This window comes from Onychostoma macrolepis, chromosome 03 (assembly GCF_012432095.1).
Source record: "Onychostoma macrolepis isolate SWU-2019 chromosome 03, ASM1243209v1, whole genome shotgun sequence".
NCBI classification, from domain to species: Eukaryota; Metazoa; Chordata; class Actinopteri; order Cypriniformes; family Cyprinidae; genus Onychostoma; species Onychostoma macrolepis.
Window position 1 is genome coordinate 37,388,327 of NC_081157.1, and position 17,994 is coordinate 37,406,320.

Below are 17,994 nucleotides of genomic sequence, written 5' to 3' on the forward strand. Positions count from 1 at the left end.
GTAGAAAGAAGTGAAGAAGCATCATCCATCTTTTTTTTACAGTCTATGGTATCAACCAGCAGGGTCTAACTGGGCCGTGCTAACCAGCAAAAACTTGACCCCCTGACCCCTTGAATAACAGCCTGAGTTCACTGGAGGCATAAAGTGAAGGGTAGGATGTTTAAGTGATCATCACTGTTTATTTACCTTGGTTTTTCTTCCTTCCTTTCTCTCTTTCTCTTGACTTCTATAGATAGAATGACGAATAAGCATTTGGGCAACCAGACAAGTGCAGTATTGCAGATGGACGATGGAGTGGGAGCACAATTAAAAGCCAACACAAACCAACAATGCGGCTGGTTTTTACACAACCTGCTCCTTGCCCTCACTGTGCTAGGTGTGCTCATGTGTGTGTGTGCATGTATGCATGTGTGGGAGTGTTTGTACACAGCTTCAGATTTGTCTGTGTCTCCTTCCTTGGAAGTTCAGGGAATTAAATAAATTTGCGGTCATAAACTGATAAAGCCTAGCAAGTCACAGTGAGGTGATAAGGACAAAGCAGGAGAGATGGTATTATCTCTAAAGCTGTTGATAATATACGGGAAAAGATTAGTTAATTGCGTATGTAGAAGGGGGTGTTTAAGGCACAGGAAAAAGAAAATAAATGGACAGAGGAAATAAATGGTCATGAAAACTAAAATATTTTTAATTTGGGTCCTAAATTTTTTTTTAAAAGTATGATACCACCAATTTAATCACAGTTTGTCAGCCTTTATCGTCAGCTTTCATCTACTCCTTCTTTATACTTACATTCTTAGAAATATAAAAGATAAACCTTGTCTGTGGGTTCATAACTGTGATCATCAGTCAAACCGCAGACAAATACCAAACTAGCAAGTTCTCAGCAAATTTCTTGGCCCCAATGTAGTGACACTGTTTATACAACAGTAGTTTGAGAGGTTGCAGATACAGGACAGTTATGCAGTGGTGCATGTGAAAACCCCAGTGTCCTACAATGATCCATACACCTTTTAATAAGCAGGCTGAACATAACCGGTGTAATCGACACTCTCACAGGTGTTATAGCGGGCACCGTGCTGGGCATGATGCTGCGTTATGTTCCTGATCTGGACACAAACACTCTCGTGCTGGTTTCCTTTCCGGGAGACATCCTAATGAGAATGCTGAAGATGCTCATCCTGCCCCTCATCATCTCCAGTCTCATCACAGGTCAGTCCTCAATCACTTGTGTTGTGTTTTAAGATTGCTAAATGGAAACGGAGTGTCTATAGCACCAGAAAAAAGCCATTTATCTTTGTTGATACCAGATCTCTTTCTTCTTCTGTCTGGCTCGCAGGCCTGGCCGGTCTGGATGCTCGCTCCAGTGGAAGAATGGGCACCAGAGCAATGGTGTACTACATGTCCACCACAATAATCGCTGCTGTTCTGGGTGTCATCCTGGTGCTTGGAATACACCCTGGGAACCCAAAACTCAGGTCAGGTCAGGTCAACTCCGCCCCCAAGAACCAAGAAGTGAGCAGTCTGGACGCCTTTCTGGATCTGATCCGAAACCTTTTCCCTGAGAACCTGGTCCAGGCCAGTTTTCAACAGGTAAAAATTGTGCTTGTGCTTTGGAAAGTTTAAAATGTAATCACAAGATCACCCAGTATGCACTTGGGGTCAGTGGTTTACCATGAAACCAGGTTCCGCCCACAAACAGAGACATCTTGGATGAGAGTTTGTGTCTCTGATGACTTGTGGGCAATTTATTTTCTCTCTCTCTCTCTCTCTTCAGGACTTTTCTCTGTATTTGTGCTCTCATCTTTCTGCATTTCTGTTGTTTAGAAAATGTGAATCTTTCAGAACAGTGGCGCAGCGGGTTGCTTGTGATGTATATTGGGATCCTGGGGTCATATCCCAATTGACCGATGTTTTTTTTTATGCTGTCTGCGGCCAATAGTTCACAGCTGTTGTTTTTTACATTGTTTGTTCATGGTTTTTGAGCATGAGGACAAGTCACACAACCTGTCCTGTCCATCTGCCGAATTTATCTTGCTTCTAACAAGTGACAGATGAATTTTACTCGCATTTAGTGCTACTTTGGAACCAGGTGTTGTACACAAAGGCCTAAGCATGAATATTTTTCATAAGATTTTTCTTTTTTTAAACTAAAAGATAAAATGAAAATGCTGGGCTTAAAATGTTGTACATTATTCAGGTGTTACTCTACATATTTGTGATGTTCACTCCTTTTTAAAAGAATTTAAAGATATCTAATGTTCACACTGTGGTTTATGTTTAATATTGCAGAAGCACATAAGTGATAAGTATCTAAATAAGTGAGGCTTTTGAATGCTTAGGGTGACCATACATCCTCTTTTTCCTGGACGTGTCCTAGCCGAGATTTCTTAATTGCCTAAAATGTCTCAAATTTGCATTGGTTCTCTGTAGATCGCACCTTCTCACGTGCCGTGATTGGTCGATTATGTACAATGCCTGCATGCTATTGGTCAAACTTCTTTGCCGTTTTTGCTTTCATCAAGTATGAAACCAATAGAAAACAAAGCCAAAATGTGTGTTCGGCTTGAAGCGACACTGCGCAGATCAATCTGTGTGAGACGACAAAGTACAAAGTCAGCATACAGAGCATCTGCTCTCTAATAGCCCTCACGGTACTTTGATGTTAAACACTGTTTGGTCTGCGCAGCACCGCTTCAATTAAAACACACATAAACTGGTCAATTTATGCAAATTCGAAATCCCGACCAGAACATGTCTAGGAAAAAGAGGACATATGGTCAACCTGTTAGACACAGCTATTAACAGAGCACATAATAAACATTATTGCGGTGTGTATGAAACTGATTCCAGATAACCAAGCTCTCATCTGAGAAGTTCCTTTTAATTGTTGTGTTTGCAGAGCTTTATATACACCATTTCACAACCGATCCACCTGGATCATAAGCTCTTTCCCTGAAAGTTTGTTTGCTTCACATGAGCAGCACCACACTAAAAATACTTTTATTTTTTAATGAAAGTGGGTCAAGACATTTTATGAGAACAACAATGCAGAGGATAGAGATCATCAATAATATGACTATGACTCAAATATAATCAAAGGTTATGTGTTTACGTCCAAAACAATATTTTTCTATAGACATATCTTGTTGACTATATTTTCACCATACGTTTCATGGTAATTTGTACTTTATACTTTTTTTTTTTTTGATGTTTGAATAATGATAATAATATATTTATATTAAACTACTCTGTCCAAAAGAGTTTTGCTTACAGATTTACGTAATCATCATCCGTTTCTTTCTTGCCTTTTCAGGTTCAAACGGTGCTGAAAAAAGTAGCTGTCCCAGTCCAGAACCAAACAGAACCGATCCTTGTCAACAGGAAAAAACTGGAAATGAAGTGGGGAATGAATGTTTTAGGTTAGAGTATATTCTGTTTTTTTTTTTTTTGGTACTCGCGTAACCCTTGTTCTCTGAATAGGGAACGAGACGCTGACGATTGTCTGAAGCCCTTATAGAATCACGCCAATTCATTGGCTGATGGCGCGGATGCCGTCTTCGACATTCTTATGTCGCCATCCTTATACTGGCGAACGCGCCATCTCCTCCTCAGATTTCTCTGCCGAAAAGGCCTCTGTCGGCAGCGTGAGGAGCTTGGCAGCAAACGCAGCAAGCTAAGACGCTTTGGGAACGATATACCAAACACGCCAAGCTAAAAACGCTGCCCTATCTGGCCCATTGACGAACCAGACAGCATACACGGCTGGCTCAAGCAGATAAAACCTGTGAACCCGGAGCCGTGTCAAGATCCAAGTTATAGAACCTGATAAAAGTGTGCGGAGAGGACCATCCTACCGCTACACATATATCCTCTGGGGGGACCCCTCTAAAAAGAGCTTGAGAGGAAGCCACGCTCCTAGTAGAATGCGCCTGAACGCTGAGAGGTGAAGAAAGACCACGCACCTCATATGCCAGCGAAATAGCGTCCCTCACCCAGTGAGAGATTCTATGCTTCGATGTGGCAAGCCCACGGCGGCCAGCACCGAAACATACCAACAACTGAGGAGATTTCCTCCAATGGCTGGAGCGGTCCACATAGATCTTCAAAGCTCGGACAGGACAGAGCAAGTTAAGCCTTTCATCCTCGCCTGAAGAAAAAGGAGGATGGAAAGAGTGAAGTGTGACCACCTGAGAGCGAAACGATGCAGATAAAACCTTAGGAACATAGCCAGGTCTAGGCCGTAAAGTCACCTTGACCAGACCCGGGGCGAAATCCATACACATCTCGCTTACAGAGAGAGCTTGCAAGTCCCCAACTCTTTTCAAAGAAGTAAGCGCCAACAAAAGAGTAACCTTAAGAGTCAGAATCCGTTCTGGAGCTGACTCTAAGGGCTCAAATGGGGCTACCATCAGACCCTCAAGGACGACTGATAAGTCCCAAGAAGGAACTCCAATGGGGCGTACTGGTCTCAGACGCCGGATACCACCCATAACGCAGAGACCAACCGATGTCTCCCCAGGGGAATCTCATCCAGCTCTCTTCGAGAGGCGATGGCCGCAACATAAACCCTTAAGGTGGTAGCAGCTGCCCCTGCCACAAATTTCTCTTGCAGGAACCCTAGCACTGAACCAATAGGGCAGCCGACTGGGTCCACTGCTTGGGCTAAACACCAGGACTCAAAGACCTTCCATTTGGAAGAGTACAGCTTTCTAGTGAAGGGGGCTCTAGCACTAGCAATAGTCTCCTGAACCTCAGCAGGAAGGCCAGAAGTTAAAACCTGTGACCCTGGATGAGCCATACCCACAGCTTCCAGATCTCGGGTTGAGGGTGCCAGATCTTGCCCTGAAGCTGAGAGAGCAGGTCCTGCCTGATCGGAATCTCCCAAGGGGACTGATACAGAAGAGGAATCAGCTCCGAGAACCACGTCTGGGATGGCCAGAACGGGGCTACAAGAAGGAGACGGACACCGCTCTCCTTGACCCTGCACAGAACTGCCGGAATCAGCTTGACGGGCGGAAACGCGTACAGCCTCATGTCCGGCCAAGGGTGAGCGAACGCATCTATGCCCAGAGGTGCTAGGGTACTCAGGGAGAACCAAAGCGGGCATTGGGACGACTCCTGCGACGCAAAGAGGTCCACTTCTGCTTTTCCGAACACATTCCAAATCTGGGCTACCGTTTGGCGGTTCAACATCCACTCCCCCGACCTGAGCTTCTGTCTCGACAGAAAGTCAGCTGCGAGGTTCAATACTCCTGGGACGTGAACCGCTCTCAAGGAGAAGAACTTGTCCTGAGCCCAAAGGAGGAGACGGCGTGCATGTCTGTTCAGGGTGCGCGACTGTGAACCCCCTTGGCGATTTATATGGGACACTACCGCCATGTTGTCCGTCCTGACAATCACATGACACCCCCTGAGTGAGGGGAGAAAGTGAATCAATGCCAGGAAGACACCTCTCAACTCCAGGCAGTTTATGTGCCATGAGAGGAACTCTCCTGCCCAAACTCCGCACGCCGGTCTGCCCTCGAAGACAGCGCCCCAGCCTGTCAGGGATGCGTCCGTCGTGACCATCTGACGACGGTGAATCGCGCCCATTCTGACTCCACTCTGGAGAAAAAGGGGATCCCGCCATATTAAAAGGGTGCGAAGACAACTGCGCGACACCCTTACTAGGCGAGTGGCTGGTCCTGTGGAGTGGACCCCTGAAAGTTTCATCCACCAAAGGAACGGCCTCATGTGAAGCAACCCCAGAGGCAGTACAGGGGAGGCTGCAGCCATGAGGCCTAAGAGCCTGCGACAAGTGCTCACGGAGACATGATGGACTAGCTTGAAACTGGCCAAACATGCATTGAGGCCGGAAATCCGGGCAGGAGCCAGACAGGCCTGCATTTGAACGGAATCTAAGTGCACTCCCAAAAACACAGTTTGTTGGGAGGGGGAGAGAACACTATCCTTGGTGTTCATTTTGAGGCCAAGAGCACGAATGTGGCATAGGACGACATCCCTGTGACGGCTCACTGACTCCCTGGAGTGGGCCAGGATAAGCCAATCGTCCAGGTAGTTGAGTACACGAATGCCCTGGAGCCTCAAAGGGGCCAGAGCAGCATCCATGCACTTTGTGAATGTCCTCGGAGCCAAAGCCAGGCCAAAGGGAAGAACCTTGTATTGGTGTGGGCCAGGATAAGCCAATCGTCCAGGTAGTTGAGTACACGAATGCCCTGGAGCCTCAAAGGGGCAAACTGAAGGAACTTCCTGTGCCGCCGAACGACCTGAATATGAAAATAAGCATCTTTCAGATCAACAGTGACAAACCAGTCTCCCACTCGAATCTGAGACATAATAGTCTTTAACGTCAACATCTTGAACTTCCCTTTGTAATGGGAGAGGTTGAGACGACGCAGGTCCAGAATGGGTCGTAGACCGCCGTCCCTCTTTGGCACAAGAAAATAGCGACTGAAAAAACCTCGTTCCAGGTCCGATTGAGGGACTTCCTCTATTGCTCCCTTGAGGAGGAGGGAGGACAGTTCCTGCTGTAGCACAGAAGCCTTTGAGGCGCTGCTTATTACTGTCAAGTGAACCCCGTCGAAGCTGGGAGGATTGCGGCCAAATTGGAGCGTGTAGCTGGACCGAATTGTGCGGAGAACCCAAGGCGATACCCCTGGTAGACGCTCCCATTCGTGAAAGAAATGTGATAGAGGAAGCAGAGTGTTGTAGTCTAGAAGACATACCTGAGTTGGGGTGTTGAGAAGGTCTGGAGGGGGTGATGTCGTCCACCACGAAGGAAAGCCTATGGCATCCTTGGTTAGGATGAGGGAGTCCACGGTGACCGAAGGCTGTGGGAGAGAACCGAATGTGTCTCCTATCATGCGAGCCGCGGGTGACGAAGGAACAGGTAGTAAGGGGAGAAAGCTTGATGCGTCTCCCGACTGCCACACTGAAAGAGACTGAAGATGGCCGTTTGCTGCACACCGAAACCTGCTGGGCGGATTTGACAGATCTGCGTGAGGAGAGTGTGTTAGAGGTGGGCAGCAACGTTTGAACGGTCTGGCCCTGCCTCGTGAGGATTCTGGAAAAACTCTCCTCATCCCGACCCGAGAGTCAGGAGCGACTCGATGGAGCTGAAGCGGCAGGCCTGTCAGGCCGCTTCAGATCAATCCTCTTGCGTGGTCACCGGTGGGGCAATGGTCGGCCGCAGGCTCCCCAGACCGTGGTCGGAAGGGGATGAACCGGGGCGCTGCTCCTACTAGCGGTCTCCTTTCTGGACAAGGAGGAGGAGGGGGTGTTAGAGTGGTCCCTCGCTCTCCTAGGCATAAACTGCCTGAGGGCAGCTGACTGAGACTTGGCAGATCGAAACTTCTCCACCACAGAGCTGACCGCTTCCCCAAATAGTCCAGTTTGAGAGATGGGGGCGTCAAGGAGAAAAACTTTCTCTTTCTCACGAGAGGTTAAGCCATAGGTGTCGCTCTGCAGCTACCGAACCCGCCATAGAGCGTCCTACAGCATGAGCAGTGTGTTTAGTGGCTCTCAGGGCCAGGTCCGTGGCTTTACGGAGTTCTTTGACTGCCTCTGGAGTCAGCCCGCCACCCTCATCCATTTCTTTGAGGACATCCGCCTGGTAGGCTTGGAGGATGGCCATAGTGTGGAGGGCCATGCCTGCCTGACCAGCTGCAATGTAGGACTTCCCGATAAGGGCGGAAGTAGTCCTACATGGTTTGGTTGGAAGGAGGGGGCGGGACTTCCATGAAGGCGCCAAAGATGGTGAAAGGTGAGAGGCTAGTGTGTCCTCGATCACCGGAATGGCGGTGTAGCCCTGCTGCACAGAACCCACAAGGTTGGTGAAGTCAGCGGCTGCCGCGTTAGTAAAGCGGGAGGAGAAAGGCTGTTTCCAGGATCTGGAGATCTCGTGATGTAAATCGCTGAAAAAAGGTAGCTTCCTCCGTTCAGGCCTAGAATTTTGGCCACTAAGGAACCGCTCGCCAAGCTTAGACGACTGAGATTCGCGGGGCTCATTGGGCCAATCAATGGAGAGCTTCTCAGTGGTGCGCGAAAGCACGTCCATGAGCTCTGAGTAGGCCGCAGAAGGCCGCGCTTCCTGGCCGCTAGGCGGGAGAGCATTGGCTAAAGCAGGCCCGAAATCCTCAGAGTCGGATGCTGCTGTGAATAACACGTCATCTAGGCCGAAGGAAACGGCATCGCGTGCCTCCGGGCTAGGACATAAATACTCATGCGCGAACTCAACCGGAGAATTCACATGCACGTGCTCAGGCGAGAGAGGGAGAGAAAAGGCGAAGCCCGTCTGCTCACTCTTCATCGCCTCGAGCTCCACATCCGAGCCCCAGGTCGTGGATTCGCAGAGGGCCTCAGCAGCCTCCGGAGCGCGACGGGGAAAAACGGATGACTCCTGTGCGGAGGCTTTTGAGACGGAAGTTTTTGCAGAATTTGCATTTCGAGGTGCCGTAAACCGCCTCGCGCGCATGCGAAAAACTCATACATTTAACACACTTACTGTGCGGGTTGTCGTTCGCGATGAAGCGAGAACACGGCGGCTGACAGCGACGATACTCCATGGCACTTCACCGCAAGGAGAACAGAGTTCCACTACTGCAGTCGCCGAAGTGCAGACGAAGAAAATCCAAGAAAAACGATCGAAATCGGGCCAGAAATATCGCAACAGAAGGACTAATATGGCCGCTTCGTGAAGGCAGAGAAATCTGAAGAGCAGATGGCGCGTTCGCCAGTATAAAGATGGCGACGTAAGAACGTCGAAGACGGCATCCGCGCCATCAGCCAATGAATTGGCGTGATTCTATAAGGGCTTCAGACAATCGGCACACCCAGTGGGCGTTCCCAAAGCGTCTTAGCTTACGCAGCGTTGAGTGAACCTATGAAAGAGAACACAAAATATAGCGTAGATGTAATTTTAAGTACCTGCAAATACAAAAAGGGTCATTTAAATTTGTGATGCATTATTAGAATATCAAATAATTTTATGATTTATCAGTAGATTAATTTCTGTTTTTAATTGTCATTTTTGTCACCTATCTGTGTAACCTGTAAGGTTTGATTGGGTTCTTCATCGCGTTTGGCATCTGCATGGGGAAAATGGGAGAGAGGGGGAAGCTCATGTCTGAATTCTTCAACATCCTTAATGAGATCATCATGAAGATGGTGTCCATGATCATGTGGTCGGTATTCTGCCTTTATCATGATTATATATCTATTGCAACTGAAACAAATGAATTTATTTTAGCCATTTTATGGGTGTCAGCCACTCATCATCCACTCATAAATAACACTAATTAATCTCTCCATGTTTTGTTTCCTGTAGCATGGGATAAAACAGTACAAAAACCTTCTACACTTCTGTAGCCTAATGGATTAGTGTGTTTGAATCTGTAATGTTCAGAGGTGTTCATCAGAGTGAGAGAGAGAATTGGACAGAGAGAAAAGTATAGCATGTAAGGAAGAGGGAGAGCGGGGGATTTGTCTGGGAGAAAACAGCACAGGAATCTGAGAGAGTGCAACATCGTATTTGTGTTCCCATGAGTAAATGTGGGAGTTTTATTCTGGATGTAATATATCCTCCGACACATAAACCACAGACAGATACCCACACGCTGGCAAAGACAGACATAGCAGAAAACAGATAGAGCACTGAACTTATGAATCATGTCTGCAGAAATGAAACGCTTGATCCGTAATGTTAACAGGCCATTTTACAGCACAAAAGGAGTGAGACAGTGGGAAGGAACATGTTGGTTTCATACTCTAATACGTTCTTAACATTAAAAGAACAAACACGGAATAAGTAAATAGCCCAAAATAAAAACATATGACAACAAAGACAGTCCCCGCTCAGCCCTGAAACCGTCCCATCTGTAACTAACTGTGTTCTGTGTTTTCCGTTCACAGTATGTAAACTGTTCAAATGGTACAATAAACATCATCTGTTGCTTACCATAACAGGCGGTGAAATATTTATACACAGCATTTCAGATGAATTAAATTTAGACCACATAAGAAGCAACATCATCTCATATGGTGTTCAGGTTGCAAAACTGGGCCAATACAATGATCCCCTTGCAAGGGACTCCCTTCTAAAAATGTAAAGGCAGCTATATATGAATAAAGACTCATTTATAATGGGTGAAGAAAAAAGTATGTGCGATTATAACGTAAACATTTTCCGATTTTCAATTCAGATTTCCAATTTATGTATGTATAAATGTTGTTCCAAAGCAGCTTTCCTGAGAATATTTTATTTTATTTTTAATAAAATATTTTTATATTATTTTATTTTATTTTTAATAGAATATTTATTTTATTTTTATATATAAAAAAAATATATATATATATATATATATATATATATATATATATATATATATATATATATTATTTTTTTATTTTATTTTTTTCACAAATACAAACTTGATACAAACAAAAATGTATTGATTGTCAGTCAAGAAGTGAGAGAAGTATTATGGCTCAGCAACATTTAAAAAAAACAACACTTGGCATCAACTCTAAACAGCTAAACTGATCAAACAAATAACTCAACTAATCTGTCCTCAGGTACTCACCTCTAGGCATTGCCTCCCTCATCTGTGGGAAAATTGCTGCTATCGGTGACTTGGAAGTGGTGGCGAGGCAGCTGGGCATGTACATGGTCACGGTCATAGTCGGTCTCATCATTCATGGCGGGCTCATCCTGCCACTCATATACTTCGCCATGACTCGGAAAAACCCCTTCACGTTTTACTCTGGTATCTTCCAGGCTTGGATCACTGCTCTGGGAACGGCCAGCAGGTACAGACAGCAGACTACTCCTCATGTGTTTCCTGGTGATATGCTGATTGAAGTGTTCTGGCAGCACAGACTTATGAGAAAAATGTCACATTTGGTTAAAAAAAAGTTGTCTTGAGAAGCAAGATCTATCTCTGTTTTTCACTCTTTTACATATAGCACAGTCAAATCACATTCTCATGTTGAAAAATGATATTTTATACTGGTATGTGGTCTCAGATGTTTTAATATAAACTCCAACATAACCGAAAAAACATCAGATGGATGACTTATATTTTAGACACCACTTAAATCATCCACACTACCTAATCTGGCCAAACACATTCTCTGATGTTCTCCAGAATGGAAGTCTAGAAAGATTAATCAGTCTAAATGGATGGGAAATTATGGAAACATATTTTAGAGAGTTGTTTATGAATAAATCCGGGTTTACATCTGTTGCGCCAAACCATTTTCTGAATGTCAAACCAACTGTCAGTTTGGCACAGAATATGTATTCAATCCTATCAACTTTGTTTGTTTGGATTTTTATTTTTTATAATTACTGGTTTTGTGGGTTATTTTGGAAATAATGTTTAGTCAGAGCAATTTTCAAACAACAAATTAACATTTGTTAGACAGTTATAATAGATTTAGCTTTCTCTTTTTTAGTGCTGGGACATTGCCAGTGACTTTTCGTTGTCTGGAGGAGAATCTTAAGATTGACAAACGTGTGACCCGCTTTGTGCTGCCCATTGGAGCCACCATAAACATGGATGGCACTGCACTCTATGAGGCCGTAGCAGCCATTTTCATCGCCCAGATGAATGACATTGCCCTAGATGGAGGACAGATTGTCACTGTTAGGTAAGGAGATGTGGAACTGAAACAAGACAAATTGTGGCTTATGCAGTGGCTGCAATAAAGAAACCCTTGCATTACAACACATGCACACAACAAAATCCCTTTATCTATGGAAGGATTTATTTCAAATGGTCTTTTTAGTTACAAGATGAACAATCAGTTTTTAGGTTGGAGCTTTTCATTTTTATTATTTTATTTTATTTTATTCAGGTAAGACTTGATTCCTTATAATTCACTTTAAAATAGGTTGAATTTTTAAAACACAAACACAGGTCTTATATATAAAATCCCATTATTTTAATTTAATTAATTTTTTTTTTCTCAGGTAAGATTGGATTCCGTATAGTCCATTTTTAAAATGCCATTTGTTGTCTCTTTTAAACATCTGCCTGCTAGTTCTCACACACAGTCTGAATGCAAACTTGATTCGTGAGTCAAATGTTTGGTTTTATGATCCTTTGTGTTGTGCCATAACAATCTGGTTATTATTAAAGTTATTTTAATTGCTTTTTATTACTATGGCTCTATAATTGTAATACAGTTGCAAAACAAAGCTTTAACCTGCTGCTACATCACAGATGTTCCCCCTTTAACTGAGCTAGCATCTTCTTCCAATTCTTCTTGTTATTTTCCTCATTTCCTCCATTAAACGTTTTCTTTTTTCACCCCCTCAATAGATCAAATCCATCAGTGCTGCCCCATACTGTCTCAGTCGTGGTGGTATAATCCCTCTCTCTCTTTCTCTGCAGTATGACAGCGACTTTAGCCAGTGTGGGAGCGGCCAGTATTCCCAGTGCGGGTCTGGTCACCATGTTGCTAATCCTGACCGCCGTGGGCCTTCCGACTCAAGACATCAGCCTGCTCGTCGCTGTCGACTGGCTTCTGTGAGTTCAAACAGCTCTGTTTGTGTTATGTATGGGCCCTGGCGACGGCCCTGGTTTTGTCCTGACTAATTATCAGCTGTCGTCATGAACAGAAACAGCTGTCCTGAGCTGTTCTGTGTCAGTGTTTAGAGCTGTTTTTGTGTGTCTTCAGCGACAGAATGCGCACCTCCATTAACGTGGTGGGCGACTCTTTCGGGGCGGGCATTGTGGACCACCTATCACGGGCAGAGCTCGCCGTGATCGACGGAGACATCCCTCTATCAGACGAGGAGTTTGTCCCCCCTCCGCCTCTCCTCACTGAAATAGACCTTATAGACCCTCTCAAGCCGCCCGAACTGCCCCCTCGCTCCCCGCGGCCCCCAAAGCTCAACCATCACGCCCCGTCTCTGACCCCTTCGCAGTCTCAGTCGCAGTCTATCCCGCACTCGCCCCGCTCCGTCCGCTCTCCGTCACCTCACTCCATCCGCTCGCCCTCCCCTCGCTCCGTGTGCTCTCACTCCCCGAGGCCTTTCCGAACACATTCCCCTCGTCTTTTACGCAGGACAGAGCCTGGATACTGCGCCCTGCCCACTCATGACAACCAGGTGAGGCTTCGTTCAGAAAATATAAATATTAAGGTTGGATTTTCTGTTTTTAAGCTACAAGCTTCTCAAATAAAGGACTGCACAGATTGGTCTTACAGAAATAGATCACCTAAAATTTTAATGTCTGTCATCATTTACTCATCTTCATGTCGTTCCAAACCTGTACGGCTTTCTTTTTTCTGTGGAACGCAAGTCACTCTTTTTCTTTTCTATATACTACAAAAGTGATCAAACTGGTGTGCTATATTGCCAAGTCTTAATACGAGACAAATACAGCTGTTTTGTGCAAGAAACAGACAGAGATCTAAGTCATTATTCACTGTTAAGCTTCTTGACGCGTTTAGTAGAGTTCATGAGAGAAGTTACACTCTCCGATCTGTGAACAAATCTTTCTTTTGAGTCTGATCTTGTCAGTGATGTGTTATATCCAGTTCGCCAATCTGAATAATTTGTTCGCAAATTGGACTGATCTGTGGGGTTTGTTTTTGCATGCTTTTTGAACCCTCCTTTGAAAACCTTTGAAAATTCTGGTTCATTGTAATTGCATGAAAAAGAGTGACCAAGTTCTGCGGAAGAACAAATACAGTACACAATACACAAAAAGTACACAAAAAATATCCTGTTAAATTTATGAATTTATGATGAAAAAAATATGGTATCTGTGGTTTCCAGAAAAGAGTTTCAGGTATTACAAGATTTTGGCATTTTGGTGTCTGTATATTTGACTAATTATACTAACCATAGTAACATACAGTTACAGTTGAATAGTAATACAGACGAAAATAACCGTCGTTTTTATCGTTCCGGTCAAATATTGCAGCGCAAATATTATTAACATCTTTAATACGTGAATGCTGCGCATCGGGTGGTTCTTCGCTTCCACGTCGTGCATTCAAATCGTTTAATGCACAGCTAGCCTTTGATTATCCCTTACATATTTAATTAAATGATATATTGTTAATATTAATATTGTTAAAAAGACAAAATACCATCAGAGTAATAAAAAACAAAAATAAGAATAAACAAATGATTTGTTTTTATAATATGTGAAGTGGCTCTCAGAGACTGGGGGGGGAATTCCCTTTTACTGTAAATTATCCAGTAATTCGCACATTTACTTGTAACCATAAATTTGACAGTAATTTCACCACAATGGTAAACCATTTACAGTTTTTCCACTGTATATGTTAACTTACAGTTAATCAATAAACAAGTTTTACTGTAACATGTTTACTGCAGCATCTTTTTCTGTAAAATGACATTGTATTGACACGAGGGTGAGTAAACTGTTCGTTTCAGTCTGATCAAGTAATTATGATGTTCTTATCCTGAGGTGTTTTTGTTGTGGGTATGCTGTTAAAAGTCGCTCATCACCTCATATCCTGCAGATTACCACTCTTCCCAGAGGTTTCCGAGAGAGAGGAAGAGACCGGGAACGAGACAGAGAAAGAGAGAGACTGCGGGAGCGGGAGCGGGAGCGGGATAAAGGGAGCGAGACTGAGGAGGATGAGGAGAAAGAAAGAATGATGGATGAGGCGAGCGATGGAGAAGAAAGCGATGACACGGCGTACGACAGGCGCCACGGCATCCCACCTTGTGACCTGCCCTGAACGAAACAGACAAAGCTGTAGCACATTTTCACAATACTTCTTCCGTATCTCAGAACCCACCTTTCTGAGTGAACGCTGGCATTTTTGTTGTTTGGTAAAGACTTTGAGTACCTAGGTTTGTTGTGTGTTTGTTTTGCATTGAGAAACTTGATAAAAGTGAATGAAGGGTTCACTATGTTTTATGTTTCAGCTTTATAGTCTAGCAACTGCAACTGTTTGTAACTTGTAGCTTATTTGCTTTTACAGGATTTCAGTAATAAACCGGATGAGTGGCTCTGAGCGTTTATTGCACGTGCTCTGCCGATCTTGATTTTATTTATTCTTTGACTTCCCTATCATATAATTTATCTAGGTTACTGGGATACTGGTTGTAACACTGGATGTCACTGCACTGCACTGTAAAACCCAGACTTACTCAATGGTTCAGGGAAAAGATAGCCTTGACTCATTTGAGCTGCCTTAGTTTACTTTTATAGTCTAGATGTCCTCTGTTCAGTTGCCAGTGGAACATAAACAAAATGACAACAGGCAGTTCGAACGAATCGAAGCAGTTGGCTCCTATAAACAGTCTAAAGTTGTTCCAAATCTCCCATTTTATGATTTGTTGGGTTTTTCTTTTGACGGTGGCGAGGACGTCACAAGCAGCTGTGAGTAACGTGATGCAGTTTCTCCCCGTACCCCTCATGTTCTTTCCCTTTGCGCGTGTCTTATAAATGTGAATCATACACTAAAACATCATTTGCATGTACAGATTTACCAATACACTGTTTATATTAGCGGGTGTGACATCAGGCTTACACACCTCAGTGTCGCCAGGCCAAGTGCAGTTACACAAACCTGGCAACGTAATTTACTTTTATACCGATTGTCCTTGCACAAGTCGTCCACTGTCATACTGTATGAATGCCAGTGTAGTTTCCAACATTTTTCACAAAGAATTGCAATATTTTCTTTTAAATAAACATTTCATTACTAAATTATTTAAATTATAATAGTTAAATAGTTGGAGGTCAGTCGTTTTCTAAAGAAATTAATACTTTATTCATGTTACATAAGATATCTGTGACAGAATGTGATGTTCTTTTGAACTTTCTATTCATTGAAGAATCCTGAAATTACATTTAGCATTTTTTATGTGTTACTTTTCCACAAAAAGATTAAGCAGCACAACTGTTTTAAACATAATAATAATAATAATAATACATGTTTCTTGAGCAGCAAATCAGCATATTAAAATGATTTGTGAAGGCTCACGTGACACTGAAGACTGGAGTAATGACTGCTGAAAATTCAGATGTAAAAATGTAATAATATTTCCTAATATTACCGTTTTTACTGTGCTTTTAATCAAATAAATACAGCCTTGGTGAGCATTAGAGACTTAGAAAACATTCAAAATCTTACCGATCCCAAACTTTTGAATAGTAGTATTAATACAGATTTGCCATGATACCAAAGTCTGCAATCGAGCTTCTCAGATTTCAGCAATCCTCATCAAAACCTTCCTAAATCATAAGCAATGGACATTATAGCTCTATAATCTTACACTGTAAAAAGTGATAAGTTGACTTAACTTAAAAAAATTGAGGAAACCTGTTACCTTAAAATTATTAAGTAAATAATTGAACTTGACAATTCACTTAACTTATTTTTTTTTTAATTATCATTTACTTAAAAACTTTAAGGTAACAGGTTTCCTCAATTTTTTTTAAGTTAAGTCAACTTATCACTTTTTACAGTGTACTGTACATCAACAATCATCTAATTTGTTTGCATTAGTATTTCTGAGACTGATTTCTATGAAAGAGCAACCCTGTAAAAAGCAATATTTTTCTTTCCTTTACAATTCAAGAATTACTTTGATGTTAATATTGTTGTCATTTGCTATTATGGATTATGTTTATTGTTTAGTGTTGCACTCGAACTAGTAAAATTTAGCTTGTTATTGATGATGTATTTTGTCTGACTCATGTATTTATCATGTCTGATAGACGTCAATTCATTTTCCCATGAAATCAGCTGCTGTCTATGGTGTGCGTAATAAAATCGTATCAATTTATTTAACTTATCGAGTGCTTTGTCCTTTAATGCCTCTTGTGTAAGATTCGATGTCAACACGAGGCATGTTTAAATCTCGCATTAAGACCGGTGGGCGAACGAAATCCCTTCATGCACGCAGAGTCAAAATTTCCTCGCACAATGATGAGACAAGGACATCAAAACACTTAATCCGCTCAAAGAAGAGCGAGGGAGAGAGCAAAGGATGGGAGAGAGCAGCAGATGGCCAGAAAGACGTCAATCCTCCTCATTCTTCCCAGGACAACAGCGAGGCAGGAGACAGATGATTACAAGAGTCACTGACGTTATTGTGGGGACCCTGGACGTCACCGAGATGGAATGAGAAAGCTTAAAGGAGTTGTATTAAGGTGAAAGGGCAAAATGGCAATTGGAGAAAAGGATGTGATTCTATAGGGACTCTATGATAAAAGACATCAGTCAACACTTGACACCTCAGTATTTACAGTCTTTAATCATTTACAGGGATCTAAGAATTATTGACAGACCTGGTTAGCATGTTTGTGCTAACTTTTGTTAAGATAAGACATGCACACTTGAACTTTTTCATTAAAAAGTTTAACTTGATGCCACACTGCCCTCTCTAGCTTACGGGACGGTAGTGTACTGTCCTCGCGTCCTGTCGTGTCCTAGGTGAGAATGCACAGATGAGCGCAAAACCCCCTTTGAGTGCTTTTTATGGCCTCTTATCTGTTCTGTTTAAACTGCCACCTCCACTCCCATTTCCTCTTAACACTGGGAAATAATTAAAACACTTTATATTAAATAAACAATGATTTATCTGCGATATGCAGTCTTATATACTATATGTTTTCCACTCAGTACAGAAGTCGGGGGTCCCCTGTCCTCTGAGATCAATGGCATAGCTGGCATAGCCATGTGAGATTTACCATCAGTTTATCCTCCTTCATTTCCTGAAAACAAGTTTGTTATCATTTTTCCTTTTCGTACTCGAGTGACTCATGGATTCTCTGTCACTCTCTCATGCGTATACCATATAAATACAAGTTTACAGAGACATGTCTTCTGTGTAGACCATCTTAGCATCTGGAGATCTTGGAGAGATCGCTACTAAAAACTTTTTTTGTTTTTGTTTGTTTTTTGCACAAATTTGAGTTAGCCTCTTCTTTTTTATATATCATTTAAACTTGAAGTCAGTTTTAAGGAGATATTTTATTTTTGAGGATATTTTTT

At 43.0% G+C, this 17,994-nt stretch overlaps 1 protein-coding gene across 2 annotated transcripts in view; it reads left to right on the top strand.

Moving 5' to 3' along the window:
* slc1a9 (solute carrier family 1 member 9) overlaps nt 1-15,661 on the top strand; it is a 40,720-nt gene extending 25,059 nt beyond the window's left edge. Inside the window, exons 2-11 of one of the 2 annotated variants that reach the window (XM_058768560.1) lie at nt 233-376; nt 1,057-1,209; nt 1,337-1,590; nt 3,314-3,419; nt 9,056-9,182; nt 10,573-10,806; nt 11,455-11,649; nt 12,396-12,530; nt 12,682-13,114; nt 14,503-15,661. In XM_058768560.1, coding sequence (XP_058624543.1) covers nt 233-376; nt 1,057-1,209; nt 1,337-1,590; nt 3,314-3,419; nt 9,056-9,182; nt 10,573-10,806; nt 11,455-11,649; nt 12,396-12,530; nt 12,682-13,114; nt 14,503-14,724 — 2,003 coding nt within the window. In that variant the 3' untranslated portion in view covers nt 14,725-15,661. The remainder of the gene's footprint in view (nt 1-232; nt 377-1,056; nt 1,210-1,336; nt 1,591-3,313; nt 3,420-9,055; nt 9,183-10,572; nt 10,807-11,454; nt 11,650-12,395; nt 12,531-12,681; nt 13,115-14,502) is intronic. The other variant, XM_058768561.1, reaches the window with a different exon arrangement.
* The last annotated feature ends 2,333 nt before the right edge of the window (nt 15,662-17,994 follow it).